Source organism: Pezoporus wallicus, unplaced genomic scaffold (genome assembly GCF_028554395.1).
Source record: "Pezoporus wallicus isolate ANWC-B61680 ecotype Strahan unplaced genomic scaffold, APGP_CSIRO_Pwel_v1 scaffold_2146, whole genome shotgun sequence".
Classification (NCBI taxonomy): Eukaryota; Metazoa; Chordata; class Aves; order Psittaciformes; family Psittacidae; genus Pezoporus; species Pezoporus wallicus.
Window position 1 is genome coordinate 1,584,246 of NW_026639769.1, and position 26,467 is coordinate 1,610,712.

Below are 26,467 nucleotides of genomic sequence, written 5' to 3' on the forward strand. Positions count from 1 at the left end.
TCTCCAGCTCCCTATTTTCTCCTTTGTGAAGTTTGGAGGGTAGCTTGGTTCCATTTTTGCACAGGGGTTAATAACTTAAGATATCTTTATACCGCTCTAATATGCTCAGCTGTAGAGGTAGGTTAGAAAAACTAACCAGAAGAGTTAAATTCAGTCCCTTCAATGAAATGATTTGAAGGGATTTATCACCAGTCATTTTCTAAGGAAGCAATATGGGGTATTTTTTTACACATAAGTTTAATGTACATGTTTCTCCAGCATAATTGCTGTAGACTTAAGTAATTGATTTCTTTTGGGGTAGGATAATGAGGAAAAGTTATGATGCGTGTTCTGGTGACCAAAAAGCCACTCGGCGTGTTTGATTTTAATACTAGGCCACTCCAGAAGAGGTAGTTTTTGAACAATTTTAAAAATACAACCTTGGCTTCCCTTTTCTGCAGCAACTTATGGTTCTTTGGTTGGTTTGTTTTTCAGGTGGGGGCATGTATTTTCAGTGTTAAACAATATTGTAGCACAATAAGGATATTCTGAATAATGTATGCATGGTTTGTGTATTTATAGAGTGTCATATCTTGTGGTGGCACTACAGGTTATAATAATGAAAGTGTAAAACAAGTGTTTTATATTTTAACAAACATAATTATTTTTTTTCTGTCAAAGAGCTTAATACCAATTTTTTAGAACATGGCAAAGTGATGTGTACTTTAAGTATGTAATTTCTTGCTGCTTTCAAGACAGTGGTAAGCCTATTGAATAATGAATTGGTAATTTTTATGTCTGCTGAATACTGTTTATGGCATTTCTGTGTCACGGCCTGTTGAGAAGTTCAGACCTGCTTAGTTCTCCATCAGGTAGCTCTTAGTGCATGCTGAGAATTATTTTTAAATAACATTATATGTGCAAAGTAAGGACCTAAAAATTAGAAGTGACTATCTGAAGGTTGCTTACATTGTCATAGGTCAGTACTTGCTGCATCTGCATATTGCTAAAGCCTCAAACTTCATTATTTACACCATTTGTTCTGCAGGAAACCTGTCTCATTCAGTGCTAAAGGTAGATACCTCATGTTGCAAAGAGGTGACGTGAAGAAAACATAACATTCTTTTTTAATTTAGAGGATGAGAATCTATTGCAAGAGCAGTAAGTTCTGCTCCCTTGTACTGGGTGCATGCACAGAGTTCACAGGGGTGAGCTCTGAAGGGAATGTTGCTTCTGACACTAATTTGTTTTGAAGGTTTGACTTCTGAAGGAGAGTGTAGGTTTATTGTAATTTTTGTATGTGATAAAAGGTGCCTCAGAAGTTAGCCATTGAAACACTGAAGTTATTTTCAGAATGACAGAGGAAGTCAATATTTCAAAGTGGAATAAATCAAAGCACAAGGTATGCTCTTTGTGTTCTACTTGTGTCACAGTTTAGCCTTGTGACTCTGTAATCTCTTCCTTCCGTTACACATTAAGTCTGCCAAGGATAGCTGATGTTTAGTTTTTGCTATATGACTTGGCATGGCTTTGGTTGTGGTGGGCGTGGGGAAGTTCAGTAAAATTTCTTATTTGGAGCAAAGAATACATGACTTTTCTTTTTGTCTGTCACTCTTTATTCCTACTTGAGATAATTTTTTCAAGTTGCTATGCCCTTTTTGAAGATGTTTTGCTGCTTTGGTTTCAGCTTTAAAAAAAAACAAAGTTCTTTCCTCACTTTGTAGTCTGTTTGAGTTATACAGTGGTTAGTGTCTCTTCTTTCATGCTGAGTAAAGCTACAAGGGGCTGCTGCTTCTGAGGAGAATTACAGCTGTGTTTGTAAGTGAAGGAAAAAGCAGGATTTGACTTTTTAAACTGTATCCCAGTCAGGTTTATGTGTGAGGTTAATGTCTTGTCTAAGCATTGGGGTATTTATTAATCTTCTAGAACAAACAAGAGACTATAAACGGGGGGGGGGGGGGAACCCCAGCAGCCCATACTATGTGAGATTGTTTCCCATATGCCCAAAGAAAGTTGCATACAAATGTTTAGCATGTGCAAGTTTCTTGGTGCATGATTGGCTCCCTTCTTAAGAGAGGAATTCAGTGAAATTGGACTCCTCTTTTAAAAACAAAGAGTAAGCACACAACAAAGGATAAGTGATCAAATGATTAGCCAGAGGCTAATAGGAATGCAAGGGAAGAGTGACAGATTGCATATTAGGAGGAAATCTGAGCTGTAAATTAATTTGAAGCTTTCTGCAGCTGAGGCTGCAAAAGACGCAATTTTGAAATCTTTCTGAAGGACATAAAGAAATGAAAATTGTGACTTGCTTGTGTGTAAAGTCTTGTATAATACAAGAAAGAAGGCAAATGGGTACATAAAGTTGCATTATAGTTTAAAGGAATTTTTCTTCTCTTCCTTGCCCCACTGAATTTTTAAAAAATCTGTGTTTGCTTAGGACGAAATATGCATCTGCCTGTAGCTTAGCGTGAGAAATTGTGTTAACTTACTTACAAATTCTGGTGATTGAGAAATACGCATGCGGTAAGGTTCTCTGTGGTTAAATCTACATCCTGTTGTATGGAAATAGGAGAGTAAAGTCAGGACAGAAGATAAATACCTCACCAAACACAATTGACAGCTACATGTCAACAGGGAAATACACTTGAATACTGGAAAAAACAGCTTTTAATTAGGAAGAAGTGAATATTCCCTTATTTAGTGACCTACCAAATGGTTTTATTTAACCTTGTGGTAGGTAGATGTCACTTTGTATTAATAGAATTCACTTTTTTTTTATAGAGATCACATTACCTTTCTTCAGAATTTAACATTAACTGCTGTAGTGCAGCAGTGCATGGGTACACATGGGATTTTTAAGGTTCAAAATATCCCTTTAAAGAAAAAAACCTCACAAACTTATTCAGAAATCAGTTTATGGAAGTTTGCCGATTTAGCTTTTTAGAATGTATGTTTTAAGGCAGTGATAAATACACTGCTGTGAAATTCTAAAGAACTAGTAAATGCAGAACAGTAAAATTTGTATACAACAGATGGTTTTTTGACAAGCTTTAAATGTAAGTAAACATTCGTTGGCATGTTACTAAAATTACTTGCTGCTGAAGGATGGAATTAGTTTCATGTAGGTTCTGATACTTACGAGGCTGTTCTGAAGTTTGATTTTTCTGAGTAATTCTCTGCTGTTTTTTGATTCATATGAACACTTGCTGCTTATGTAAAAGAAAAATGACACAACAGTATGTGATGGTATCGGGTTAGTATAAGTTGTAATTTAAAAACCCTTTCATTTGTGCATTTGTGTCTTCTATACATTAAAGGAGAAAAGTGATACAGTGAAGTAGCCTTTGGATTTATGTGTATGCATCTTTGCTTTCTTCAGAATAGAATTATGAACAATTTCAAGTTGACACTCCTAGGAGCGTAACTAAAAATTTCTCTTCTGATTTGCAGTTCCTGTATAGTTTTGCAATTGATGTTGTTGTTGTTGGTATCATCTTGATGGGGAGTTTATTATGAGGAGTGGAGATCTGTCACTGATAATCCTCTTGCCAAGCCATGCAGTATATAAAAAAAAAAAACCAAACTCTCTCTCAAGTCCTATTCTTTACCTTTCTGTCATGTATTCATTTAGTACAGCAGCAATCAAACAACAATAGAAACTGACTCTTTAAAAAACCCATATTGTACTGATAGAAATAAATCTTATTATATAATCTTGTCTGTAATGATGTCTTAAAAAGAGTAAAGAGGAAGAAATGCTGCAGCCGAGTAGGCTGTGTCTCTAGCTGGTAGGTCTGTATTCCCAGGTAAAAGGTCAGGCCTATATTTTATATTGTTCTGCCTTTCAGTCTTCTGGACTATGTTTTCCTTGTTTCAAGTCTCACATTGTGACAATATCTTTGGAGGCATCAGCTAACATGAATACAGTACTTGGTGATTTGCAGCTATTTTTAAAGGAAGCATATGAGAAAATAAATTGATTCTGGTGCCATGGTGTCTAATATAACTGAGATGTTCCAGTCATAACTGTGGTTAAGTCATGCTAGTTGTTACAACCAGAGATAGTGGTATCCCTCTACTAAATCTGTTTTGCTTCTGTTTGCAGCTATGTCGTCTTACCTTTTAATTGTCAAATCTGAACTTCCTGGTGCTGTTGCGGGATTCTTAAGTGAAGATGAGAGTGGGTAAGGAAAAATGTTTCATACGTGTTCTGTGTTTGTCTTGAAGAAACAAGTGGCTCAGTACTTCTGAAGGAGATGGGTACTGATGCTTCCCTCTGATCTCACATGCTGAAAAAAAAAGTTATTTACTACAGAAGTTCTTGGAATATGAAATGTATTTGGCACGTGTAAGCCTTGTGCAGCACAAACACATAGAGCGTGATTCTTCCCTTATGATTTCCCATCAGATGACCTTAAAGGCTGGCAAAACTTCCATCTACAGGAATCTCTCTTCTGTAAAAATTTAAAAGGGGAAGCAGAAGGGGACAGATGGGAGAGGAGAAACATTTAAACTGCTGTCATGTTATCACTTTACATATTTCAAAACCACAGTACAAAAACCATCAGACATTTAAATTTCAGTATTTTGCTGTCTTGCTCCAGTAATTGGACTTGTCTTGGGAAAAATGCCAGTTTTCCAGACTTGATTTATAATTCCCTAACTTGGCTTCCAGTAAAGAAAGCTGTATGTAAGGAGCATGTCCCTCGGATTTCTGTCGGAACTGTCACAAAAAATAATCTGTGCTGAGACAAATATTGCAGCTTCAGCACTGAGATATCTTGTTCAAGTTGTCCCAACGCTGCTGTCATTCAGAACAGTGTATATCTTAGATTGTGTTACGGCCGTTTTCCCAAACTGCTGTTTTCAGATGTTTTGAACTCAAAACTTTCTCTGGATTGACATGTGGTGAAATTATCTTAAGGCTGTGTGATGCTTATATTATTCCTGAATGTTGTGGGTGAATTTTCAGTTTGAAATTAGGTTTTTAGAAGATACTTTAATTCATTTTGTATCTTGCCATTTAAAAGTTTTCCATTTTGTAACAACCATTTTGAGAAAAGAGACGTCGTAATCTTGCTTTCTGTCCTCCTGGCCCTTGCAATAATAGGTTTTTAGTAAGAGACCTCTTTTTTTTCTTTAACTATTACGTTTTATATGTTATTTTTTTTTACGTTTATATGTTATTTTGAGTCAGCTAATGTACCTCTTGCAGGTGTGGTAGCCATAAGTTTTTTATATTTGGGGGCTATTGCCTTATCCTTCAAGATCATGCTTTTAACTCCACTCTTCATACACAGTGGTATTGAGCCTGCTACTGTATCTGCTGCGTGTGCATTCCGGTCTGTCTGTCCCCAAATTTAGCACATAATGTCACTTACTACTGATTTTAATTTTATGTCAGCGCTGTTTATGCAAGGTGACGCTTTGTTTATCAAGGTCCTAGCACAGATCTCTGGATGCAAACACTGTTGAACACGCGGAGAGGTTATAGTGATATAACTAGATATTGCAAATCACCTGAATTGTTGTAATAATGCTCAGTGTGCTCTCAGCACTGCTACCGCCTATACTTCTTCCTTAGTTGAAATTGCAGTTTGAGATGGGAATGAAGTTCTAAAATACTTTGTGCTTAGAAAGAGCTGAAATTGTCCACAAGAATAGTAACCACAGCTCAAGTGATAAGCTGAATGTCAGCTGGGTCTTGTCCTGTTTCTGCCTCTGTTATTGGGAGCTCTTCCACTGAGATATTTTATTTGGCGCAATTTGAATTCTCTGTTCTTTGCCCAAATGATTGTTCCGAACACAGTCCATGGTCAAGGAGTGTGCCAGGTATGTGCATGCTGCTTACCTTCTCTGTATGCCCACACCTGTGTTTCATATCTTTTGCTAGATTAATTGCCATGGTAGATCATAATCTTTTGTTTCTGTGTATTTCTTCACAGATTTTAAGAGTAGTTTTTTACTGACCATTTTTTAAATTGCAGGAAACGGTTCATCAAAAATAGGTAATCAAATATTAAACCTAACTAGCAACTTATTTATGGAAAGGGCATAAATGATGACTAGCTTAATCAAACTTGAACTGGACACCAGCTGAACCAGATGTTGTTGCGCAACTATTCTTTGTTAAGTCATTATAATATCTGATACTCTTTAATTTGGGTGCAAAGCTTATGTTTAACTGTAGTTAGAATGTATCAGAAGTGTCAGTTAGCCTATCTGTGAAAATACTTTATAAGCATAAATCCTCCCAAGCCATACATTTGGGAAAGCCATTTAAAGAATGTTTTGCACAGTGAATTATTTTTATAGATGAAGGTTAACAGGTGTGCATGTGTTTGAAAGGCTCTGAGCCAGTGTGTAATGCATCTTTATTAAAAAACAAAAAAATACAGCATGAGCACTTGTTAATTGCGAGATATTTGTCTGTCTGCATAACAAGAATTCCACATAGTATTGATGACATGAATGTAGTTTCAAATGAGGATTTTTAAAAAGTTGTAATTTGTGAGCCGTCTGTTAACATTTAATGACCCTGTCAGGAGGATATGATTGATGCAATTAAGTTGTCTTGCTTGTGTGTTATATAATTGATATGGACTGAGAGTATGATGCTAATTTAGAACATATGAACCTCTTGTCTTGTTGCATTCAGGAATGAAATTAAAGCAATTTATAAATGCCTGCTTTTAGTTAAAATATGGGGGAGGTGGAGGAACATCTGCATGCCACAGCAGTTTCTGTACAGTCAAGGATTTATATTCCATATTTCATATTTGGAACACTTATCACATAAGATTATATTTGCAGATCAAACTGATTTTAAAGGCAGTGTCAAAACATTCTCTTTTGGAAAATAAGTATATTTCTACCACAGTATTTTGAGGGGAAAATGGACACATTTATTGCTAACTAGTAAATGGTCCACTATTCAGATTTTATGAGATCTTTCAAATAAAAGAATTGGTATTCCAAAAGTAAGAAGTTTACATAATTGTTTTCTCCTTCCCATCACCTCATTGTAGTCTTCCTCCCCCACCACCCCCCTGACCCCCAAAAATGTTTTTTCATTTACCATGAGGTAACCAAAATAAATTTCCCTCTGTCCTGCTGAGCTTGTGAGCTATGATGGCAACTGTGGATCTCCTGCATATTTGGAATCAGGAGACTTAAACCAGAGGTCCCACACGTACGTCTAGTGGAATATTCATTATACTTTTGCCTATTGCTATGTTACTATTCCTTCTAATCTGAAAATCCACCATACAGAAAGAAAAAGTTTAAAAATACATGTATGCTAAATGTGTAAAAATGTGAAGAATACTATAGCAGGGAGCTGAACTCAGAAAGCTGCTTTCTCACTGTAGTGCTAGCAGACCTGGGCTAGTAGTATATTTTTAATGTATTTTTAAGAATGATGTATTTTGAGTAATTTTTAATGCAGACTTCTAGGTTACTTTGATTTTGATGTGGTGAAGATGCCCTCAAACTTGAAATTTCTCTGTTTATGTAGTGGTTTTTTTCAAACAAAAATTGACACAAGTGGTTGTCCATGATGTATGCCACTATGTAATATATGTATATTGTTTTTGTTTTTTTTTTTTTAAACAGGTGTTATGCTACTTTCCTTATGATAACTTGAGGTGCTGCCTGTTTATTAGGTGCTAACCATATCCTGGACTAAATAAACTTGAAGGTCAAAGGCCAAGGTGTTTATAGGTAGTAAAGTTGGAGACTGATGTGCAAGATGTTTATCAGGACAGGATATGGTTATTGCCAGTTAGGGGGAGCCGCCTTCAAGATGTTTCTGTTTTCTTAACCCATCTGTACTTTCCTCAATTTGCAGGTGAGATTTTGATACTTTGAAGTAAAATATATTTGAATAGGTTTTTTTTAAATGTATTAACTTCATACACCTCTACCATGCTTTTTTTTCACATGTATAGTTTTATAGCATTATTATAGCAGATTTCAATATCATCATTTCCATCCCCTTTAATTCTTGTGTGGATGTATGTAAGAAATAAGTGATCACTTTGTGCAAAGTTAAAGTCCTTTTCATTGCTGTTTGTTTTTATGTCTCCTCTGGACAGCAAATATTTCAAATTAACTGAAAGTTGACTGACTTGTTTTCTTCTATTATTTGAATGTGGTGATGGTAGGGGTAACAAAAGGTGGGCAGAAGAGAAAGTTGGTACGTTTAGAAAACATAACTGAATTTCCAAACAAGTAGTTTGAGTAGCTTAGCTTTCTGTCTCACACTGCTTGCAAATGGTCAGGAGCTAAGATCATGTAGGAGTAATAAACTGTAAGGGAAGTTCAACTGTAAGTAGGAATTGATGTTGCTCTTTGTTACAGTTGTGTAAATATGCAACTTGGTGTAATCCAGTTCAACATACATGTAGCTTACTCTACAAATTTCTAGTATAAATAGTAACGGAGTATGAAATGCCCTTGCTCTTGGATTGTTGCTTTGAATAAAGGCAGGGATTTGCATGTTGTGCTGCTGAGAAATAGCTTTGCACAGATGAGACTTCTGATCTGTGCAGACTCTTGCTTATGGAACATTGCCTTCAGTGCTGGTTTGTAACGAGGAAGCAGAGCGCCATCCTGTAATCTGGGAGCTCTGTTTTATATCACAATATAGAGACCAGGAATATAGATTCATGTAAATAGCATGTGAGACTGGAAATTATTTATTTTTCTTGTCCTCGTGGCTGTTTTGTTTAAGATCACAGTGTTAAAGTAGAACATATTTTTTTAGGACTCTTGAGCTTTGTACCAGTCATAAGTAGATTTTTCCAACAGGTCTTGGTACCTTGATGGCAGACTGCTGTTACTGATTACTTCAATCTGCGTTGTTTTTCCTCTTGCGCTTCTTCCTAAAATTGGTGAGTAATTAAAGGAGAGAATGGAATATTATTCTACTTTAGTAGCAATTACAATTGAAGACTTTAAAACCTTAATGGGTTGGTTATTTATTTTAACTGGCAGGGGGATGGTGATGGTGGGGATTACTTAAGTTGTTGCAGTGTGTTCTGCCTTCCAGCCCTGCCTAGTTAACCTATTACTTGGGTTGCAGTAGTATTTTGTCTGCAATACTAAAATAAAATCTTTACAGCAGAACATTAAAGAGCTGCATTTACTTACAGCATGCCATTAGTGGTAAGCCAGTTCTAATTCTGCCCTACAAAACTGCATAAATGATCTGTGACAGGCAGTTGGAATGTTGTTATTCTGAGTCCTAAGCCCCAGATACCAAGCACTGTAATAGAAAACATGCCTAAAAAACATGCCTAAAATGTAAAGCTTAGCTGTACATTAGGATCACTTTCCTTATAAATTCTCTTTTATTTTTACTGTTATTTTACAGGCTTTCTTGGCTACACAAGTAGTTTATCATTTTTCTTTACGGTGTACTTTGCTCTTGTGGTAAGTTAGATAAGCTGTGTGCAGATTTACTTTTTTTTTCTTACTGTTTGAATGTTTTCATTAGCTTGTTTTGAAATTAATTGTCCCCCCCCTTAACTTTTTATATGAAACTTTTTTATATGAGTTTTCTCGAAGTTCAGTGTGTGCTTGCTTACGTTTGTTTTGCTGAGGCATGGAAATGGAGGCGAACTTTGATGCATGTGAAAAGATTCAAAATAATTATATTTTGAACTGGTAAATGTAACAATATTTCTGTTTTGCTGACAGTGCAGTGGAGGGAGCTGGCACGTATACTTTTGTTTCCCTACTAGTAGTGGAATGGAATTCTGTTTTCTTAGCTTCTAACTATTACTTACTGCAACTAGTGCAGAAGAAAATTTAATATACTCCAAATAAATTAGATTTGCATGTATAATAGAGTGACAGAGTTCAAAAAAAGGCAAAGAAAACTAGAACTTCATTAAGGTGGTTTACAAGATTCATTAATACATCAATGACCTTATTCTTCTTCTGCACTGAAAGGAAAAGTTCTTTTCTCTGAGCCATATGGGTTTTTTTTGACCCTGATGTTCACTCTCTCAAGGCCTGTGTGAGGTAGATGTTTCCAGATACCAAAAGTGAGACCTGCTAGGCAGATCTAAGAAGGAAAATGTGCCTTTAAGTTGTACTATTTTTCTTTTCACAGGGGAAAAAAGTGTATTAATGCACATGTGTAATATGTGGTACAACCAAGCAACTCACACTCTGTCATCTAGGTATAGAAATAAGATTCTTATTTAGGAGCCTGAAAAAATGTTTAACCCTCTTCCCTGTCATTCTGGCTTGCATTGGCTTGCATTTAGTACCTGTTTTACAAAAGCATAAACAGAGTTGAAGGCAAGTTGAACAAACATGCCATCCAGGAGACCAAGGCAATCCATTAGGAACTAAACCATGTGATAAAACCAAACTTCAAAGCTGTCAAAACATCTCCCTAGGGTATCCCTGGAGAATTGCAGTGTTTGTAGGACCTTGGGAAGTATTCTTCCTAAGCTGGACATTGAGGAGCAGCCACAGCCTCCCTGGAGCTAATGGAAATTCATTTGTAATATTTATAAATTGCCTTAACTTTTGACCTCTCTCCTAAAATTTATCTTTAAAAAAAAAAAAGGAAAAAAAATCAGGAAAAGGCACTAACTATAATGCTGAAATAGGCCTTTGGCTGAAGCTAGTTGGAAGAGTTTTGAAATAAGTTCAGCTCCTGGATTTCAATGCGAATGAGTATGCATCTGTGAAGGAAGCTGTTGTAATGGATGGACACATTTGAAAACAATTTTGGGGCTCCAAAAAGGCCTCTGTGTAAGGATGACTTGTGTGCAGGCCTATTAAGGTGGGATGATTTAAGATAGGGTTTAGCTTTGATTCTCTAGCAAAAAAAGTAGGTAGGAAGTGCTAATGGAGGAGTACACAGACTACTGGATTTCTTATGTAGTGGTTGCATCTGTATGTCTATTCTGTTGTCAAATGACAAAGAAACAGCTTCAGTAAATCTAACTGAAATCAAAATATTTAAAAGCCATTATGGATATTTAAAGAAAACTAATACTGTTCACAGCATATTTTCTGACTTCTCTAGGCACTGGAACTCAAAGGCATTAACTGTGGTTTAGTTTTCATATCTATTTGCTTTGAAGTGGATGATATGTGCTGTTGAAATGGTGTTTTAGTTTGCACGATGTTAATTTCGGTATGGAAGATATGTTTTAATTTGTTCCAGAAGGAAACAGTCATACAGAAGTCATACAATTGTATTTTGCATGTACAATAAATCTGTGCATTTCCAAGTGCATACCATCTGTTCAGCTTTTTGTAAGCAAGCCACAGTTTTAATAGAGCCTGTGGAAATGATAGGCACAATAGTCAGTCTCAGTCAGTGTAGTGAGTGCACAAAGTGTAGAGGCCTTTGTTCTCTATACTCTGCTGTGGTTCTTTGACAGGTCACGGATCTCCTCTCTGTTGCTTCAGTATCTTTTCTTTTAAAGTTAATATACTGGCTGTAGTCCTCACAGACTAGAAAAAGGTGAAAACACAGATGAGCTCATCTGGGAGAAAACAAATACATGCAACTGTTATTTCAAAGCCAGATTCTGTGAGGTCTGAGCATTTTTGTTTCTGATTGTTGAGTACTTCCCTGACTTGAATGCTAAGTGAAAGGAAACTAAATGTAATTATTAGAAGATTTCCCTTTTTTTTTGTGGAGACAGTCCTATTGGTAGCTTGTTCAACAAAGGTATAAATGATTCCTGATGAATTTTTTCTCAAACTCATTTATGTTCCTAGAGCAAAATATGATGCTTATTGGGAACCTGCCATGTGTAATGAACAATGTTAAGCACAGAGATCCCCTCTTTTCTGAGTGCTGTCAGTACTGCTGGGATAAAGGGATTCCTGTTTTCCCCTTGCAGGGTAGAAAAAGGCAGTATCACTGAGAATATTAGAACATTTTTGGCCTATAACTTATTAGTGTTTTGTGATGTTTTTGGTGTGGCTTTCTATTTTCAATAGAATCTTTCTTTAGGTCTTAGTGTTTTTCACTTAAACCTCAATGTTTGTTATGCTGAAAAGAATGTTTATATGAAATGGGCCTAAAGTTCCAGAGGAAGGTTGTGCTGCCTGCATGACTGCTCAGCTAACTGAGCTGTGCTGCCAACTTAAAAATCTCTTCCTGTTGTGGGGTGGGGGGACCTCATTAGACTACAGCTGGAAACCCAAACAGATTTGAAAAATTAAGGAGGTGGGTGAATATAATTACAGATTTTAAATGCACCTGGTGCATTTTATTTTGTCTCATTTATTTCCATTTCAATCTGTTCTTAATCTGTACCAATTTTATTTTAGAAAAATGTTTCTTTGATTTTTAGGTTTGGCTTCTCTTGTCCTTCCTCTGCAACATTTATAGAGAATTTTGCTCTTCAGCTTGCAGGAAGCCCTGTCCCCACCAGTGCCAGGACATTTTACTTTCCCTGAAGCTTGCCTTTCAGCTTCACGCCTTTTTTCATTGCTCAGGAAGCCTGTTCTATCCTTAGGCAGAGTTTTCCCACAAAGCCTTCTGCTTTGGGAGCCTTCAAAGCCTCTCCTTTATTTCCCATGTCTGGGTGCCTTTAAAAATACAGAGATCTCCTTGAAATAATATTTTTGCCTTCTTGTTCAGCCTCATGAATGTCTTCAGCTAGCCAACAAGCTTGGGCTTCCTGGGGAGCGGGCTTCCTGGGGAGATAGCACAGCCATGCATCTGTGGTTGTAGTACTGCAGCAGCAGCCTGGCTTTGTGTCTTGGTTCATAGCTGCTCAGTGTATAATGTGCAAGGGACATGAGCAGGGGTGATCCATGGGACAGTGTCATGCATATGTAGGATACAGGACAAGTTATGCTTTAAAGTCCCTTTATGCTTTAATCCCTTTCCTTTTCCTCCCATGCTTGCTCTTTAGTTGAACTTCTTGATGTAATACCACCATGTTCTTATTTCTTCTGACACCCTTCCTCAGATGAGGTTGCAGTTCTTGTAGCATAGAGGGAGACAGTTTAGCTGGTCAGTAAAGAAGGTAAAACAGTTCTCCTGGTATAAAGCAGTGCCAGTTTAGTGTCATAATCATGGTTGGAGGATTTCCATTGAGAATCCTACAAGGATTGCAGACTGCTGTTGGGCAAGCTACTGCCTAGTTCCATACCTTAAATTGCGTGACTAAAAACAACTCACAGCAACTCAAGGCATGTTACTGCCACAGTGGACTCAGTGTGCCGTGTACCTGTAGTTTCCTTTCCCTGTATTTTGACCAGAGGCAGCATTTGTTTGCTTCTCGTGGCACTGATGACAGCAAGGCACATCTAATACTTATCCTCTGGGAAACACCACTTGGCTGAAAGCAAAAAGTAGTTCTCTGAGCCAGGAGAAGCACTCTCTTCAGTGTTATTCTTCCTGTGAATCTGAGTCTTTAATTAAGTTTTTAATTATTTGCTCTAGGCTTCAAAAGAATTATCTAAAGCCAGGCAGCTACAATAGGAAATTAATTAGGGTGAGGCGAGCAATGCGACTATCATTTTAAACTAGGCATCCGAAAAAGGAGGTAAAATTTCTTATTTTAATTTCCCTTTGATTTTCAGCCCTGTTACTTAGCAGTCCCTAAACCAGCAGGGTGTAGCTAAAGCCCCCATGACATTCTGGGACAATAATTGCATTTATTGTTTTTTCCTTTGCTTTCTAGTCCAAACCATATGTTTCTGCCTTTTAAGATTAGCCCTAGGCTCTGCTCTATCTCTGTTAAGGGCTTGTCTGCTTAGAGAAAGTGCCTGGAATAGCTAACACAACAGCTATTCTGTATGGGAGGCAGTTAGCATGAAACACAGAGGGTGAATGTGGAGCACCAGTTGTATTTCAGTTAATGTCAGAGCTCATTTCAGTGCACCACCTCCAGATAGGCACACCATAAGGCTGCCAGCTGTGTGCGGTGAGCAGCTGTATGGAATGGCACTGACAAGTTTTTCTGTCAAATTTCCTTCTTGTGGCCTACCTGTCTGCCAGTCAAGCCTGTTCATTTACTATGGGTGTAGCTTCCTCTTTATATACCAACAGTTTGATGTTTTAACTACATATATGTAAATTTAAACTGATTTTTAGGGTATCATTCATACATTAAATATGCTGTCTTTGCAGATTATGGTTAAAAAATGGTCAATCCCTTGTCCTCTGCCTGTAAGTAGTGCTGTAGAGACCTTACAGGTAAAGTGCATGCTGTTTTGAAGTTCTTCTAATTTTATTAGCAACTAATACTTTTTTTGATTAACACTTTCACAATTACTTGTAATTTAAATTCCTTCTTCTCTTAATCACCACAGAAACTAAAAAGTTTCATATCTGTGGTTTGGGCTTATTCTTTCATTATACCTTTTTTTTTTGTATGTATGTCTTACAGGTTTCAAATTCTACTGGGGATTGTAAAGCAAAGCTCTTTCATCTTTCAAAAGAGGTAATCTCTATTAACAATATGCAAACTTAAAGGGGGGTGGTGGTTTTCATAGAATTGGGTTTTAAACTCTGTACAGGATAAGCTATTCTTCTGTAAAACTAGTTATAGGGTGCTGAAATATTTCCTATACCTCCTGCCAAGTGTTATCCAGTCTCGCTCTTTTTTATATGAAGGCTGGCTGTCCAACTTAGCATTTATGAAAACATTTTACAAAGTATAACAGATGCAGCAGTGGTCAGCCTCATGATGCAGTCAGATCAAGCCAGCTTAATATGCCCTCAGCTGGGAGTCAGTGCTGCTTGGCTGTATGCACACTTTTAGTTCCTAGCGATGTAGAACAGGTTTCCTGAAACTGCCTGGACCTAACCTTAGTTTTTTCTCACATGAAGCAAATTATTCAGGCCTAATGCAATCTTGTGCATTTCACTGGATGCCAGCTCTGGTATTTGTTGATTAATGTGGCAGTTAAATCATATCATCACCCATCAAGGCTTGCAGGAGAGGAAGTATCATGTAGAACCCTAGTCTCTGTGGGATGAAGAGGAAGGGAAAAAGGTAAGAATGAATCTGGCATATGCCTATAGTGTAGTGGAATTTAGGAAGGGCACAGTTGTACTTCTCTGAAAAAAAAACACAACAACCCAGCCCCACCCTCCCAAGAAAAACCTGGGGGAATCTGGGGCAGTGCAAACACAAGAGAGATGTTTTCTGTAGATCAAAGAAGAAATTTTACTTTGACCAGAAACATCTACCATGAGATTCCGGCGTTTCGTGCTTTGAAGAATCTTGGGACTCATCTCTACTTCTTTAATTTTAACTTTTATCAATAGGAAGTGGCATATTTTTACCATTATGGGCCTGATCATGCCAGCATGAAAGTGTTTGTTACAGTTCAGCTTACTCCACTTGTCATTTGAAGTAAGCTATAGTAGATGATTCATCTCTTTTATTGTGAGGTTTTGGAATAATTTACCACTAACTGTGCGGTTGCAACTTTATGTAACTATTTTAAAATTTCAGATGCCAAGCATGTTACATTTTCTGAATGCTGTATGCAAATTTTTGTCAAGGAGTAATAAGAAAAAAGTGAAGTCAGGATGAAGGAATCGGTTATTTGACAGGTAGCTATGGGTATTAGAATTTAGGAAACTTCTTAGAAAATTCCATGAATGATTCACTGACTCTGGGGCATATCGTACTCTTTATGTAAGTACTTGGCCTCGGTATAGCTAAAAAAGAATCTTTCGGTTGTCATATAAAGCATGACTTCTGCTCATGAAACAGTAAGCTGTCACCACGACTTGAAAAGCTACTTATTGAGAAGGTCCGTTTTTTGTGGAATAATTCAGATGCCATTCTGTGTGGTGGTGATTTATCTAAAGCATCAACGTGGAGAGATTTCCACTGACTTCAAGCACTTGAACCAAAATCTGAATTCATCCAGATATTTTTCCAACCATTTGTAATAACAAACAATCTACAAGATATTTTTCTTCTATTTTAGAGTGCTTATGCAATACCAACTATGGCCTTCTCTTTTCTCTGCCATACGTCAGTCTTACCCATCTATTGTGAGCTCCAGAGGTAATGTATGAAAGCACATACAATATTAAAATATGATAGTATTTCTGTAATATTTTCCCTAAATCTTGAATAAATTTTATTTTCAAGTCAGTGCCTCAAAAAATGCCAATTAAGTAGCTTTCATGTATTTGGGAAATGTACAGTTTTAGCCTGTACTGGCTTTTCCTCTCTTACAGGAGAGCCTGAACAATCAGGAGAAAAAAGGTCATTTGCTAAGGTACTTATTAGTTAATTTTTATTGCTGTAGCTGAATCTGCATTTGGTCACATCTGATTCAGTGGGGGCTTTTTGACCCAGATTCTGTTCCTGGCTCTGAATATATGTCATCCTGTATAAATCAAAATTTTGATTTAAAAAATACTCTGGAATGTCTGAATTCCCTGCAAGATGGGGATGATATTTGTTGTCTCTTTTGAGACTGCTGTGAAAAGTGCCCTTTAATGATCAGATTAAAAATATTTTTAAAACCCCTGACAGCACAGACCTCAGCAAATCCTCAGTTGCTATAATTTAAGCCAATGCTCTCTTACGAAAGGCAAGCTGCTATGGAAGTTGCATTGTGTTTAACAGTCCATGATACAGATTCAGCAGCACTAATTTTCTGGTTTTTGTGTGTGTGTTTTAGTCCATCCAAAAGTAGAATGCAGAATGTAACTGTCGCAGGAATTGGTCTGAGTTTCCTAATTTACTTTATGTCTGCTCTGTTTGGGTACCTGACATTTTATGGTAAGTATATTCTTCAAGTGTTCTTTAGAATGAAAGCTAATAATAATGACAAAGGCATTCTGACTGGTGTACTTTAGGCTTTTTTGTCCACTGGTGTACTTGAAAGCTCTGAAATCTTCTTTTGAAGGCTTAAGAATTTGCCTGACACTGGAAAATATTACAGTCTCATTGACTTCTCAATGAGTAATGTAGCTAAACTTTGCAGGGTTTATGCCCTAAAATGCTATACAGAAAGATAGTCATCCCTAAACTGCAGCTGATGGTTCATGTTCTCTAATACTGTGTAATTAAACTACTGATTGCCACTATGATGGCTTGGCTTGGCGAGCAAAGATTTGGGAAGGGCTTTAACCACGCTTACTACAAGCACCATGACCAAGGGCACGTGGGATATGCAAATCTGGTTGAAAAAAAAAGGCTGCTTAGGCAATCAGGAAGTGTCCGACCACGGCTGTCAACTCCTGAGCTAACTCGAGCTACCCATGCGCTGGTCCGCCCACATGCAGCACTGGATCTGCAGCTTCCCATGCACCTTGTCACCTATGGTTTAGGCCCTCGCCCGTCCATTCAGACAAGTGACAGTGAGCCCTTCCAGCCTGCGCAGTGGATTTTTTAGGTGAGCCGCAGCTTGCGCAGAACTGGCCCCACCATTTACACCTGAGGTTTAACTGCCACGGCCTAGCGAGCTAGGATGGTGACAGCAAAGTGCTCAGGTCGTAGGTTTTGTAAGAGTGTCCTTCTCTTTGATGGAAGACTGTACAAGGCTAGACAAGCTCCATCAGCCTGGATTTTAAGATAGGAGTTTTCCTTCTCCAATGAGGAAGGCCTGTCTTCGCTAACGAAGATTCGGAAAGACCTTTACCCATGCATTCTGAACAAGACTGTCATCTCCTGGGTCAGTCACAAGCGACCAATGACACAATACCACAACAAGCATCTATACTGTTGGACTTATAATATTGTCATTTATATTCTGAGAATGGATTTATTGTGATCTGTGTGAAATTCTGAGAGCTGGTAATAGTTGGTTGAAACAAGGTTGAAAGGTCTGTTCTAAGGCTGTACCTTCTAGGACATTTATAACTTAATTAACCTTGTGATATCCCAGCACATTTGTTGTCTCTGAGGCTGTTGCCTTTCATGAGAGGAATTTGACCCACAGCAAGCCAGCCCTAATGTTAGGTAGGTGTGAAAGTTTGCAGCAGTTTTTCCTTGCCTGGTACAGCTTGGGTACAAAGCATGTATTGCTTTTCTGTTTCGTGTTTGTATTTTTACAACTCAGCTGGAGCTAATGGTAGCTGTTGCACTAGAAGTCTGCTGGAAGTGGGGGGAAAAATATCCCATGAGTCATCTAATTTAGGAAAGCTTTATTTTAAAGGAGTGCACAAAGTGACTTCTTCATGATATCTTTCTTCATGTGTAACATAAAGACAAACTAGAGAAGTCCAGAAAAAAAAACAAACTTGAAACCTTTAATCGCATATAGGCCACTATTAGTGTTTCCTGACTGTCTCCATGTGGTTTGTAGGAAAACACAATTTTGAGTGACACTCTGAGAGATGGAGCAGTCAGTGCAGGATGGCCACCTGGCTCCACATGATGGCTCAACAAGGAGTTTAAAAAAGAAAAAAAGAGGGGGAAAAATTAAAACTGTTATTGTCCTAGAAACCATCAGAGTTCCTGTTACCTTTGCTCTGTCTTTAGGACAAGGCCCTGACTTGTCCTTTAGTCTGTTTCACTGGGATTTTTCTGTTTTTCTGCAAGCCTTATTTCTTTCAGTAACCCTTAGACTTGAGGGACAAACAGTGGATATCTGAGAGAGTTTTTTTTTTTGTTGTTGTCATGTCATCTCCCCCCTCCCCTCTTGGCAAGCTTTTTTTCTTTACTTTCTGGTTGTCTTGCTTAATTAACTTCTTTAAATAGAGAGAATCTGTTCCCTGTTCCTAAAACACCAGTCTGAGAAAATTAAAACATTTTCTTTAAAATTGAAAACAAAAGGAGAGTTCCCTCTTTGAAAACAGACATGCTTCATCTTTCTGTGGTTCAGAGGTTTGTTCTATTTTCTGTGAATTTAAAACATTGTGTGGTGACTGGACACTGGAAGCTGTGGTCCATTCTGAATTCCAAAAAGCATAAAAGTCAACGTGTGCCACAAAATCCCCCCAAAAGTCAGGGCAGTACTCGCAGAGCTTTCAGAGCTCTGGTTTTGCTGTTAACTTAAAATTTGCACCTTAAAGTGGCAAACTCAAAGGTAAAGATTGTTTAGGTTTTGTTTGGTGGGATTTTTTGTGGGTGGTGGTGGGGTGTTGTGCTTTTTGGGTTGGTTGTTGGTTTTTTTTTTTTTAACTGAGAAATATCTGTCACAAATGTAACTGATGCTAGTTATTATTCTGTGTCATCCAACAATACATTGCTAACTATGGCCAGTAAAAGCACTTACACTAGCATAGTTTTGAACATTCCCTTCTTCCTTTAAATTAGAATTGCAGCTTTTCTTTCAAATCATGAAATTCTACCTTGTACATCACGTAGTTTTTCAGGGGGAGGGAGGGTGGGGAGGAAGGAAATGCAACTTAGCAAAATTAATTTGCTTCTGGCTTTTTAGTTCAACCCAAAGAATCTAGTGTTGAATGTTTCAGGCACATTGAACAATCATAGGATCAACTAGGTTGGAGAAGACCTTTACGATAATCAAGTCCAATTATTACTACAGGACTGCTGAGACCACTGCTAAAGCATGTCACTGAGAGCCTCAGCTGCCAAGTTTTTGAAGACTTGAACACAGTTTTTGACCACAAGTTTTACTGTATCCTTGGCCTGATGTCACCACATGTTTCTTTTGGATGCTTTCTCCTTCATATTTGTATCTTGTAGCTTTGGCTTCAGCAGAGGCTCTCCAGCAACTTGCCTCCTGAAGTTTTTTCAGTTTTCTGGAGGCTGCATGTCCTCATGTGTCAGTAATGCCAAAGCATGTGTAACTACTCCATGTTAGTCACAAGCAAATTGATCAGTTTGAATGGAGGCTTAATATGCATTGTTAATTATTTTAGTTCTCAAGTTATTAACAAAGTATTTTTTTGTTCTTGTTTTCAGACAAAGTGGACTCTGAATTGCTACAGGGTTACAGCAAGTACCTGCCTCATGATACTGTTATCATGACTGTTAAAGTAGCCATCCTGTTTGCTGTGCTTTTGACAGTCCCTCTAATCCATTTCCCAGTAAGTACTCCTCAACATTTTGAAGCTGGCAGTAAGCAATGGTAATGCTAATGCTTTACAGACTGCAATATTTCAGTCACATCTAGTCTTGTGTATCTTATTCACTTGTCAGGTGATTGATCAAAGACCACATATTTGCATATGTTCCATGAAAGCTCAAAAATAACAACTAACCACTAAGCTAATTTGTGCTCTTGAGACAGATTCCAGATTAAAACTAGGCCACAGCTTTGTTTTTAATTTAGAGAATCCAGAACTTCTAAAGTTTATTTGGTTTGATTTTTTTTTTTGGTTTTTTTTTTTTTCCTTACCCGTTCTTAAATTGAGTTTTGCTGACTTGGTTTTTCCTTTCTACATACACGCACCCACACACAAACACACTTGTACTTGAAAACTCAATTGTAAATTAGAAACACATATTGACCTGCTTTACAAAAAAAAACTACTTTAGATCATCAGTACCATGACTGAACTGAAAATTCATTGTTAGGACCAAAAAAATGTTTGCAAGCAAACTATGTATCTGGAAGTAGATTACAGAAGCTGGCAACATGCTGACGTTTGCTACCAAGCACGCTTAAAGAGACAAAGCGTTATCTCACAGACCTGTTTTAGTCCCTGCAAAAAAGGAGTAATTCCTTAAGACTAATGGCCATGTGATAAATACTGCTTTAATACTAAAGTAACCTCTGTGCTACAGAAAGGCAAAACATTTGACTGTTACTGAATTTTTTGTATTTTGATTTTTTAAATGTTTTTTCACATCTTGAATGATGTCATTCCCAAGTTTATGAAATTGAGATAAGATTAAATAAAGTGTATCTATATATTTATCCATGCAATGTTTCTCTTCATATCATGTAGGCAAGAAAAGCTGTATTGATGGTATTTTTCTCTCATCTTCCTGTGTCGTGGATTTGCCATATCCTTGTCACTTTAACACTGAATACAATTGTTGTGTTGTTTGCGATGTACGTGCCAGACATTAAAAATGTATTTGGAGTAGTTGGTAAGTTGTTGTGGTTCTTGGGGTTTTTTTATTTAACTTTTCTTCAGAAAATTCATTAAAATTATAAGTTAATGTACTTTAAGTTTTTACTTACAGCAAGATTACTTTCTGTTTCTTAAAGGTTCAACCACATCAACATGTTTGCTTTTTGTTTATCCTGGACTATTTTATCTGAAACTTAGCAGAGAGGACCTTTTATCACGACAGAAACTCGGGGTATGCTTTTTCTAATGTGTGCTAATTATATTCAAGTGGCCTCATTTTCTATTCATCTCAATATGCTGTAGAGTACGTAATCCAAGGGGCAAAGCTCTTGCTCACAGATTTTGTGAATTGTAGTGAGAACATTTTGCTCTGTTCCTCGTGATAGCTCTATTCTTTCTGAAACTCCTCCTCCATAAGAGAGTTTTGACTAGTAGTTTATCCATATGCTGGACTGCTGAGCTGAATACATGCTTTTCCCTATAGTTTTCAGATGTTGACTTTCAATCCAATTTCTCTTCAGTTTTTACGCATTACTCTGATGTTGTCTGGGCAGCTGGGACAAAGCCAAACTGCATTTAATTGAAATGGTGTTTATGCTTGTTTTTTATGTAAGCCTTCTCAGAAACATTTTCCCCACCCATCCCTTTCTTTTTCCCCCTCCCCCCACCTTTTTTTTTTTTTTTCTTCTCTTTATGGTTTCTCTTTTGGTGTAGTAGGTTAAACTCCAGCTGGAATTTGTGCAGCAGCCTGCTTTTTGCACCGGAACTGTCTTCATTTTAACTACTGCTCAGCAAAGCAACTTCATTACAGTGGCTAAAATGCTGAGAAACTTTTTATGCTTAAGTCCTTCAGCCATTCTTACAATTCACAGGGCTGCTCTTGTATTGACAAATTTAGGAGTCTGAAAAAGTGTCTAATAATGATGCTCTTGGACTATTTAAAGTCTTGACTAGTTCCAACAGTTTTGGGGCCTTGTTATAAATCGGCAAGCAAACATCTCTTGAGCTGTAGTTTTATTATCATCTGGCTATTAAAAAATATAAAGAGTGCATTGTAACTTTAATTAAATTTTGAGTCAAATACAAATTCAGTTTCTTAATTTATTGGGTTATATCTGCAGACAGGTAGTGTGAGCAGGCAAACTAACTGCTCTCAGAGTTCCCAATGAAACTATCCCAGAGCAGGCTTAGTTTAGTTTTTCCCTAAACAGATACCTTGTGTTTGAAGACTGAAAAATCTGGAACATTAAAGATTATTTTAAAAGACACTACTTAAATCTGTTCTTGCAGGATTTTTTTCATCATTAGTTCTGAGCCTTAGACATAATGTAAACTAATTTTTGGTTTTCTTTCTTGACAGGCATGTGCATTGGTTGGTTTTGGCATTTGTGTTGGCCTTCTCAGTTTAGTTCTAATAATCTTCAATTGGACTGACCAGTAACAGACTGTTGTTGGTGTCTGAACAGCTTCAGAAGGACAAGAACCAGAGACATGTCGAAACTACCAAGATGAATGCTAGATATCCTCAGGGAAACACTGACCAAAGCTATCTCTGGAAGAAATAATGCTGTTTTTCACTGCATTAGTGATGTTCCCTTAATCTTGAGTCACTCTCTTCACTTACTGGACGATTAGTCTTTGCCATTCTAAAATAATAGTTTTTAATTCTGAAATCATGACGGGTAAAAAGGTCTCTTGAATTTCTGCATTGCAAAAATGCTTCAGTGCATGTGGTGGACAAAGGCAGAATCTTGAACTAACTTCTGTTTCAAAGACAATGAGTTGGATAGATCTGCTATGTAGATATGCCACATCAGTCATGATGTGCGTATCTTGATGTGTGCATTTAGTATAATACACACATTATCCTAGACAGTGAAAGATTTCTATTGCTTGAATAATTCCAAAATTTCAGCCAGTTCATATTAAGAACTTCCTGATTCCAGATATTTACCCTAATTTATCCTAACATGGATCCAGAAACCAACTCCCTTAGCCCAGTTTAATGGGCGCATCATTATAGTATTTGTTCATTGTTTTTTGAAACACAGTTTTTATACTTCCACCTACTAGAATCATACTGAAGTAATTTTTAAAATAGAAGGTTTTGCCCATCTAGCATAACAGCTTTTAGTAGTATTGGGAAGTATTTCTATTTTGCTGTTAATAATAGACATTTTTCAACTAATATCTATTTTTGGATATTATTCAGTGCACCTCAGTATTTCTCCCAGTGAAAGACTTCTTTTGTTTTTCTTATTCCTATTTTTACAAGTGTTTCATATTTGAAATAGTGTTTCTATATTTTATGTACTGTTGTATGTCAGAAGGTTGGGGCTTGAAATGTGAAATTCTGCTCTGAAGACAAAGGAAATCTTATGTTTATGGAACCCTAATTTTACCTTGGATCTCTATAAACTTCAGTGTACTCTTTTAGATTTCTTTTCCTTGCATAAATGAAATGTGAATGCAGCTTTCAACACCCAGCCAGGTTCTGTTAAGCATGGTATTGAGGACCCACCATGGAAGTTTCTCATATTAGTAGAAAAGTAGTAAAGCAGTAGCTGATAGCATGGTAAGGTTTTTAAAACTTGTTTCTATCAGGTGGGATCTGATAACTTTAAAATAGCCCAGTCTCAAGAGAGTTTATTTGCTAAGGAAGAAGCTAAGCCTCCACAGAAAGGCTGTGGGTAAAGTTAAGAAATCAGCCTTAAATAGTCAGATTGAGAGAGTGGGAAAGATCTTCAGTATTTCCAGATGCAATCATTCTTTCAATTTATCTTAGCACTTTCACATCTGAGAAGTAGAATAAGACACAAGTGAATCATAGTGAAGTAATGCATCTATGCAGTATGCAAGCAGCTAGTAAATGACATTTAAATAAGTTTTTCTGCCCATAAGGTACAGAGTTAGCAAATTAGTTGACTATTGCCAGAAAGTTCTGCTGGGACAGTTCTGTTAATATGAGTGTAATTGAATGTGCTTGATCCTCACTTGACTAATAGGGAGGAACAGCAAATAGAGTTGGAATTGTCTCCTCTGTTTCTGAGATGACAGACTAGGATTTCTTATGCCAGCAGGTCACTCGGTTCTCTAGGGATTTATACTACTCCTCGGTTTTGATAGATAGCCTGAATGCACGCAGGTGGTGCAGCTTGGTACTGCTTCAGGAATCCTTTTTGCTTGGGCAATATCAGGATTTTAATATAGAAATACACATTTCGACGTGTGGTGAGGCTGGGGAACTAACAGACATTTTGATAGGATCCCAAAGAAAAGGGTCCCAAAGAAGACTGCCATTACTTCTAGTAGATGTTCCATGACATAAGATGAACCATCTAATAGTTTGTCAGTACCAGAAACAGCATGTCCAGTGTTGGCCAGAAGTTCACAACTGCTGTGGCACTGGCAGTGGCTTTTGACAAGTGTGGTCATGCTGGTTTTCTGTAAGTAAAACACAAGATGTGACATGTTACTTGCCAAAAAAATGAACCCCGAGTGAGCTCACTCAGGAGACGAGAAAAGTGAGAGGAGGGTGCTAGGACTGGGATTACTTTTTTTTTTTAGCAGCAGCAGCCACTAGGTAGCACAAAACATCATGCTTTGTCCAGCAGTTTTGCTTCAGCAGTTTTGCTTCAGCAGGTTGAAGCGTGTGTGTGTGCACATAAGGAGTGCCTCTAACTGGAGAGGTCTCTTGCCTCCTTTGATCAAGGGATTGAGCAGATCTTCTCAGCATTGTGGAAGTATTAATGGTTGAGGCTTCCTCCCCATCTTGCCTTTTGCAGCTCTCCCAGGTTGTTTAACTCTTGATAACCAGATGTAGCTGCCTTACTGCCTGCACCTACCCTCTAATAGCTGTGTTTCACAGGTTTCATTACACTTTAGGGATTTGGTCACTCAGTATCTCTTGGCAGTAGTGCAAAAGGCTGAATACATATACCTTATAAAACTGTACCTTGAGAAAGCGATGACAGCTGTACATCAGGAAGTGATTTTCTGTCTGACTGAACCAAAATATTTTAGGAAACCTGGAGACCCTACAATCATGTGAATGAACTGCAGGGTGTTCTGGGTTTTGTTCTGTTTTCTTTCCAGACACTAGAATTTAGGAGGAATATTTATTAGAAATTTCATGGAAGTTGTTTCTCATTTAGTATATGTTCTTGTAGCATACTATTGAGTAAAAGTTGTAGGACATCACTGCAGTCACTTTATTTTACATTCCAACCAGCAAGACTTCTGTGAAGGTACAGAATGTTGGCAAAGCTTTGTGAAGTTTTTTCTCTTTCCTCCCCCTGAAAAAGGTGAATCTTGCTGTGCACTGTGATGCTCTGTTTGTACACTGTGATGCTGTGTTCGTACACAAGCAATTGGCTTTGTGTGCATTGTCTTAAGAAATGTGACAGAGAAAATATCTGAAATAGTGTTAATTTTACAGCTGATTCCTGTAATGCTATGGAAATCACGGCATCATTGTTTTTAAACCCCCGAGTATTATCATAACTAACCTGGCTATTACATAATTGTCCTAGTAGGTAGCCTTTAGAATGATGAATACCAGTGTGTGAAGTTAATACTTGGTGAGAATGAATGGAAGCAATTCACACCTCTGCTGGAGCTCCATTATTACATTTTGGCTGTGAATCGGGAAGGATAGCAGTACAGGGGTTACAGAATGTAGCTGAAAAAGAGTTAGAAATACGGCTACTTTTAAGTTTCTGTGATACATAACTTAAAATACAGAGATAGGGAGAGAGCCAGAAAGAAAAAGAACAATTATTTCCAAACTTAGAAAAACGTATAAGTACTTTCCACAGTGAAAAAGCAGAGGAAGGACTTTGGGTTTATCCTTTGCATCCCCCACAGGAGATTGTTCTGTTTGTTGTGTCTGCATAAGGGTTTCACTACAGTTGTGCACTTGTGTGCACGTTTTTTGAGCAAAACAGACTTCCAGTCTGGAACTCTGTGCTCACTCAAGTGCTGATAAATAGATTTTTATTTATTCTTGTGTACAGGATTGGGTTTTTTCCTTCTGAATTTCCAGATCTATAATTTTCAGGGGTACTGCTTTGTTACCTATAGTTAGCATTTTCTGACTTTCTTTGCTGAAGACTTGACAGGAATGAAGGGGCCCACTGTTTTTCTGAATTCATTGGGAAAGGTTGCCTTTCCCCAGCTGACCAAGAACAACAATGATGGGAAATGAACTGGTTGCCTTTGGTTTGTTTTCTCTCTTTCTCCTATTTCATTCCTGGTCTATTGAAGGCTGGTCAAATTTCAGATGGACTGTGGTAAGCTGGGTGTGGAGAGTGGCTTTTGTAAACAGCATTGTAGGAACCAGTAATGCAAAACAAAAGCACTCTGCATCTCTTTGTTTTGTGGCAGATGCTCATGCTTTATTTCCATATTTCTAAGCAGTTTGTATCTTAATATATTACTTTTCATGACAATAAATTGTGTATCCCTATATAGTGAAAATTGAGACACTGTGAAACTGTCCCATCCTCTCTCTGTCCCTCCTTTCAC

At 37.5% G+C, this 26,467-nt stretch overlaps 1 protein-coding gene across 4 annotated transcripts in view; it reads left to right on the forward strand.

Annotated features, from left to right (window-relative positions):
* The window catches only part of SLC38A6 (solute carrier family 38 member 6), a 39,187-nt gene extending 15,810 nt beyond the window's left edge, over positions 1 to 23,377 (forward strand). For 2 of the 4 annotated variants that reach the window (XM_057416082.1, XM_057416083.1), the window contains exons 6-16: positions 4,088 to 4,166; positions 8,794 to 8,876; positions 9,359 to 9,417; positions 14,108 to 14,173; positions 14,367 to 14,420; positions 15,925 to 16,004; positions 16,630 to 16,730; positions 19,824 to 19,948; positions 20,813 to 20,957; positions 21,079 to 21,173; positions 22,302 to 23,377. In XM_057416082.1, coding sequence (XP_057272065.1) covers positions 4,088 to 4,166; positions 8,794 to 8,876; positions 9,359 to 9,417; positions 14,108 to 14,173; positions 14,367 to 14,420; positions 15,925 to 16,004; positions 16,630 to 16,730; positions 19,824 to 19,948; positions 20,813 to 20,957; positions 21,079 to 21,173; positions 22,302 to 22,382 — 968 coding nt within the window. In that variant the 3' untranslated portion in view covers positions 22,383 to 23,377. The remainder of the gene's footprint in view (positions 1 to 4,087; positions 4,167 to 8,793; positions 8,877 to 9,358; positions 9,418 to 14,107; positions 14,174 to 14,366; positions 14,421 to 15,924; positions 16,005 to 16,629; positions 16,731 to 19,823; positions 19,949 to 20,812; positions 20,958 to 21,078; positions 21,174 to 22,301) is intronic. The other 2 variants (XM_057416085.1, XM_057416084.1) reach the window with 2 other exon arrangements.
* Positions 23,378 to 26,467: the final 3,090 nt, after the last annotated feature.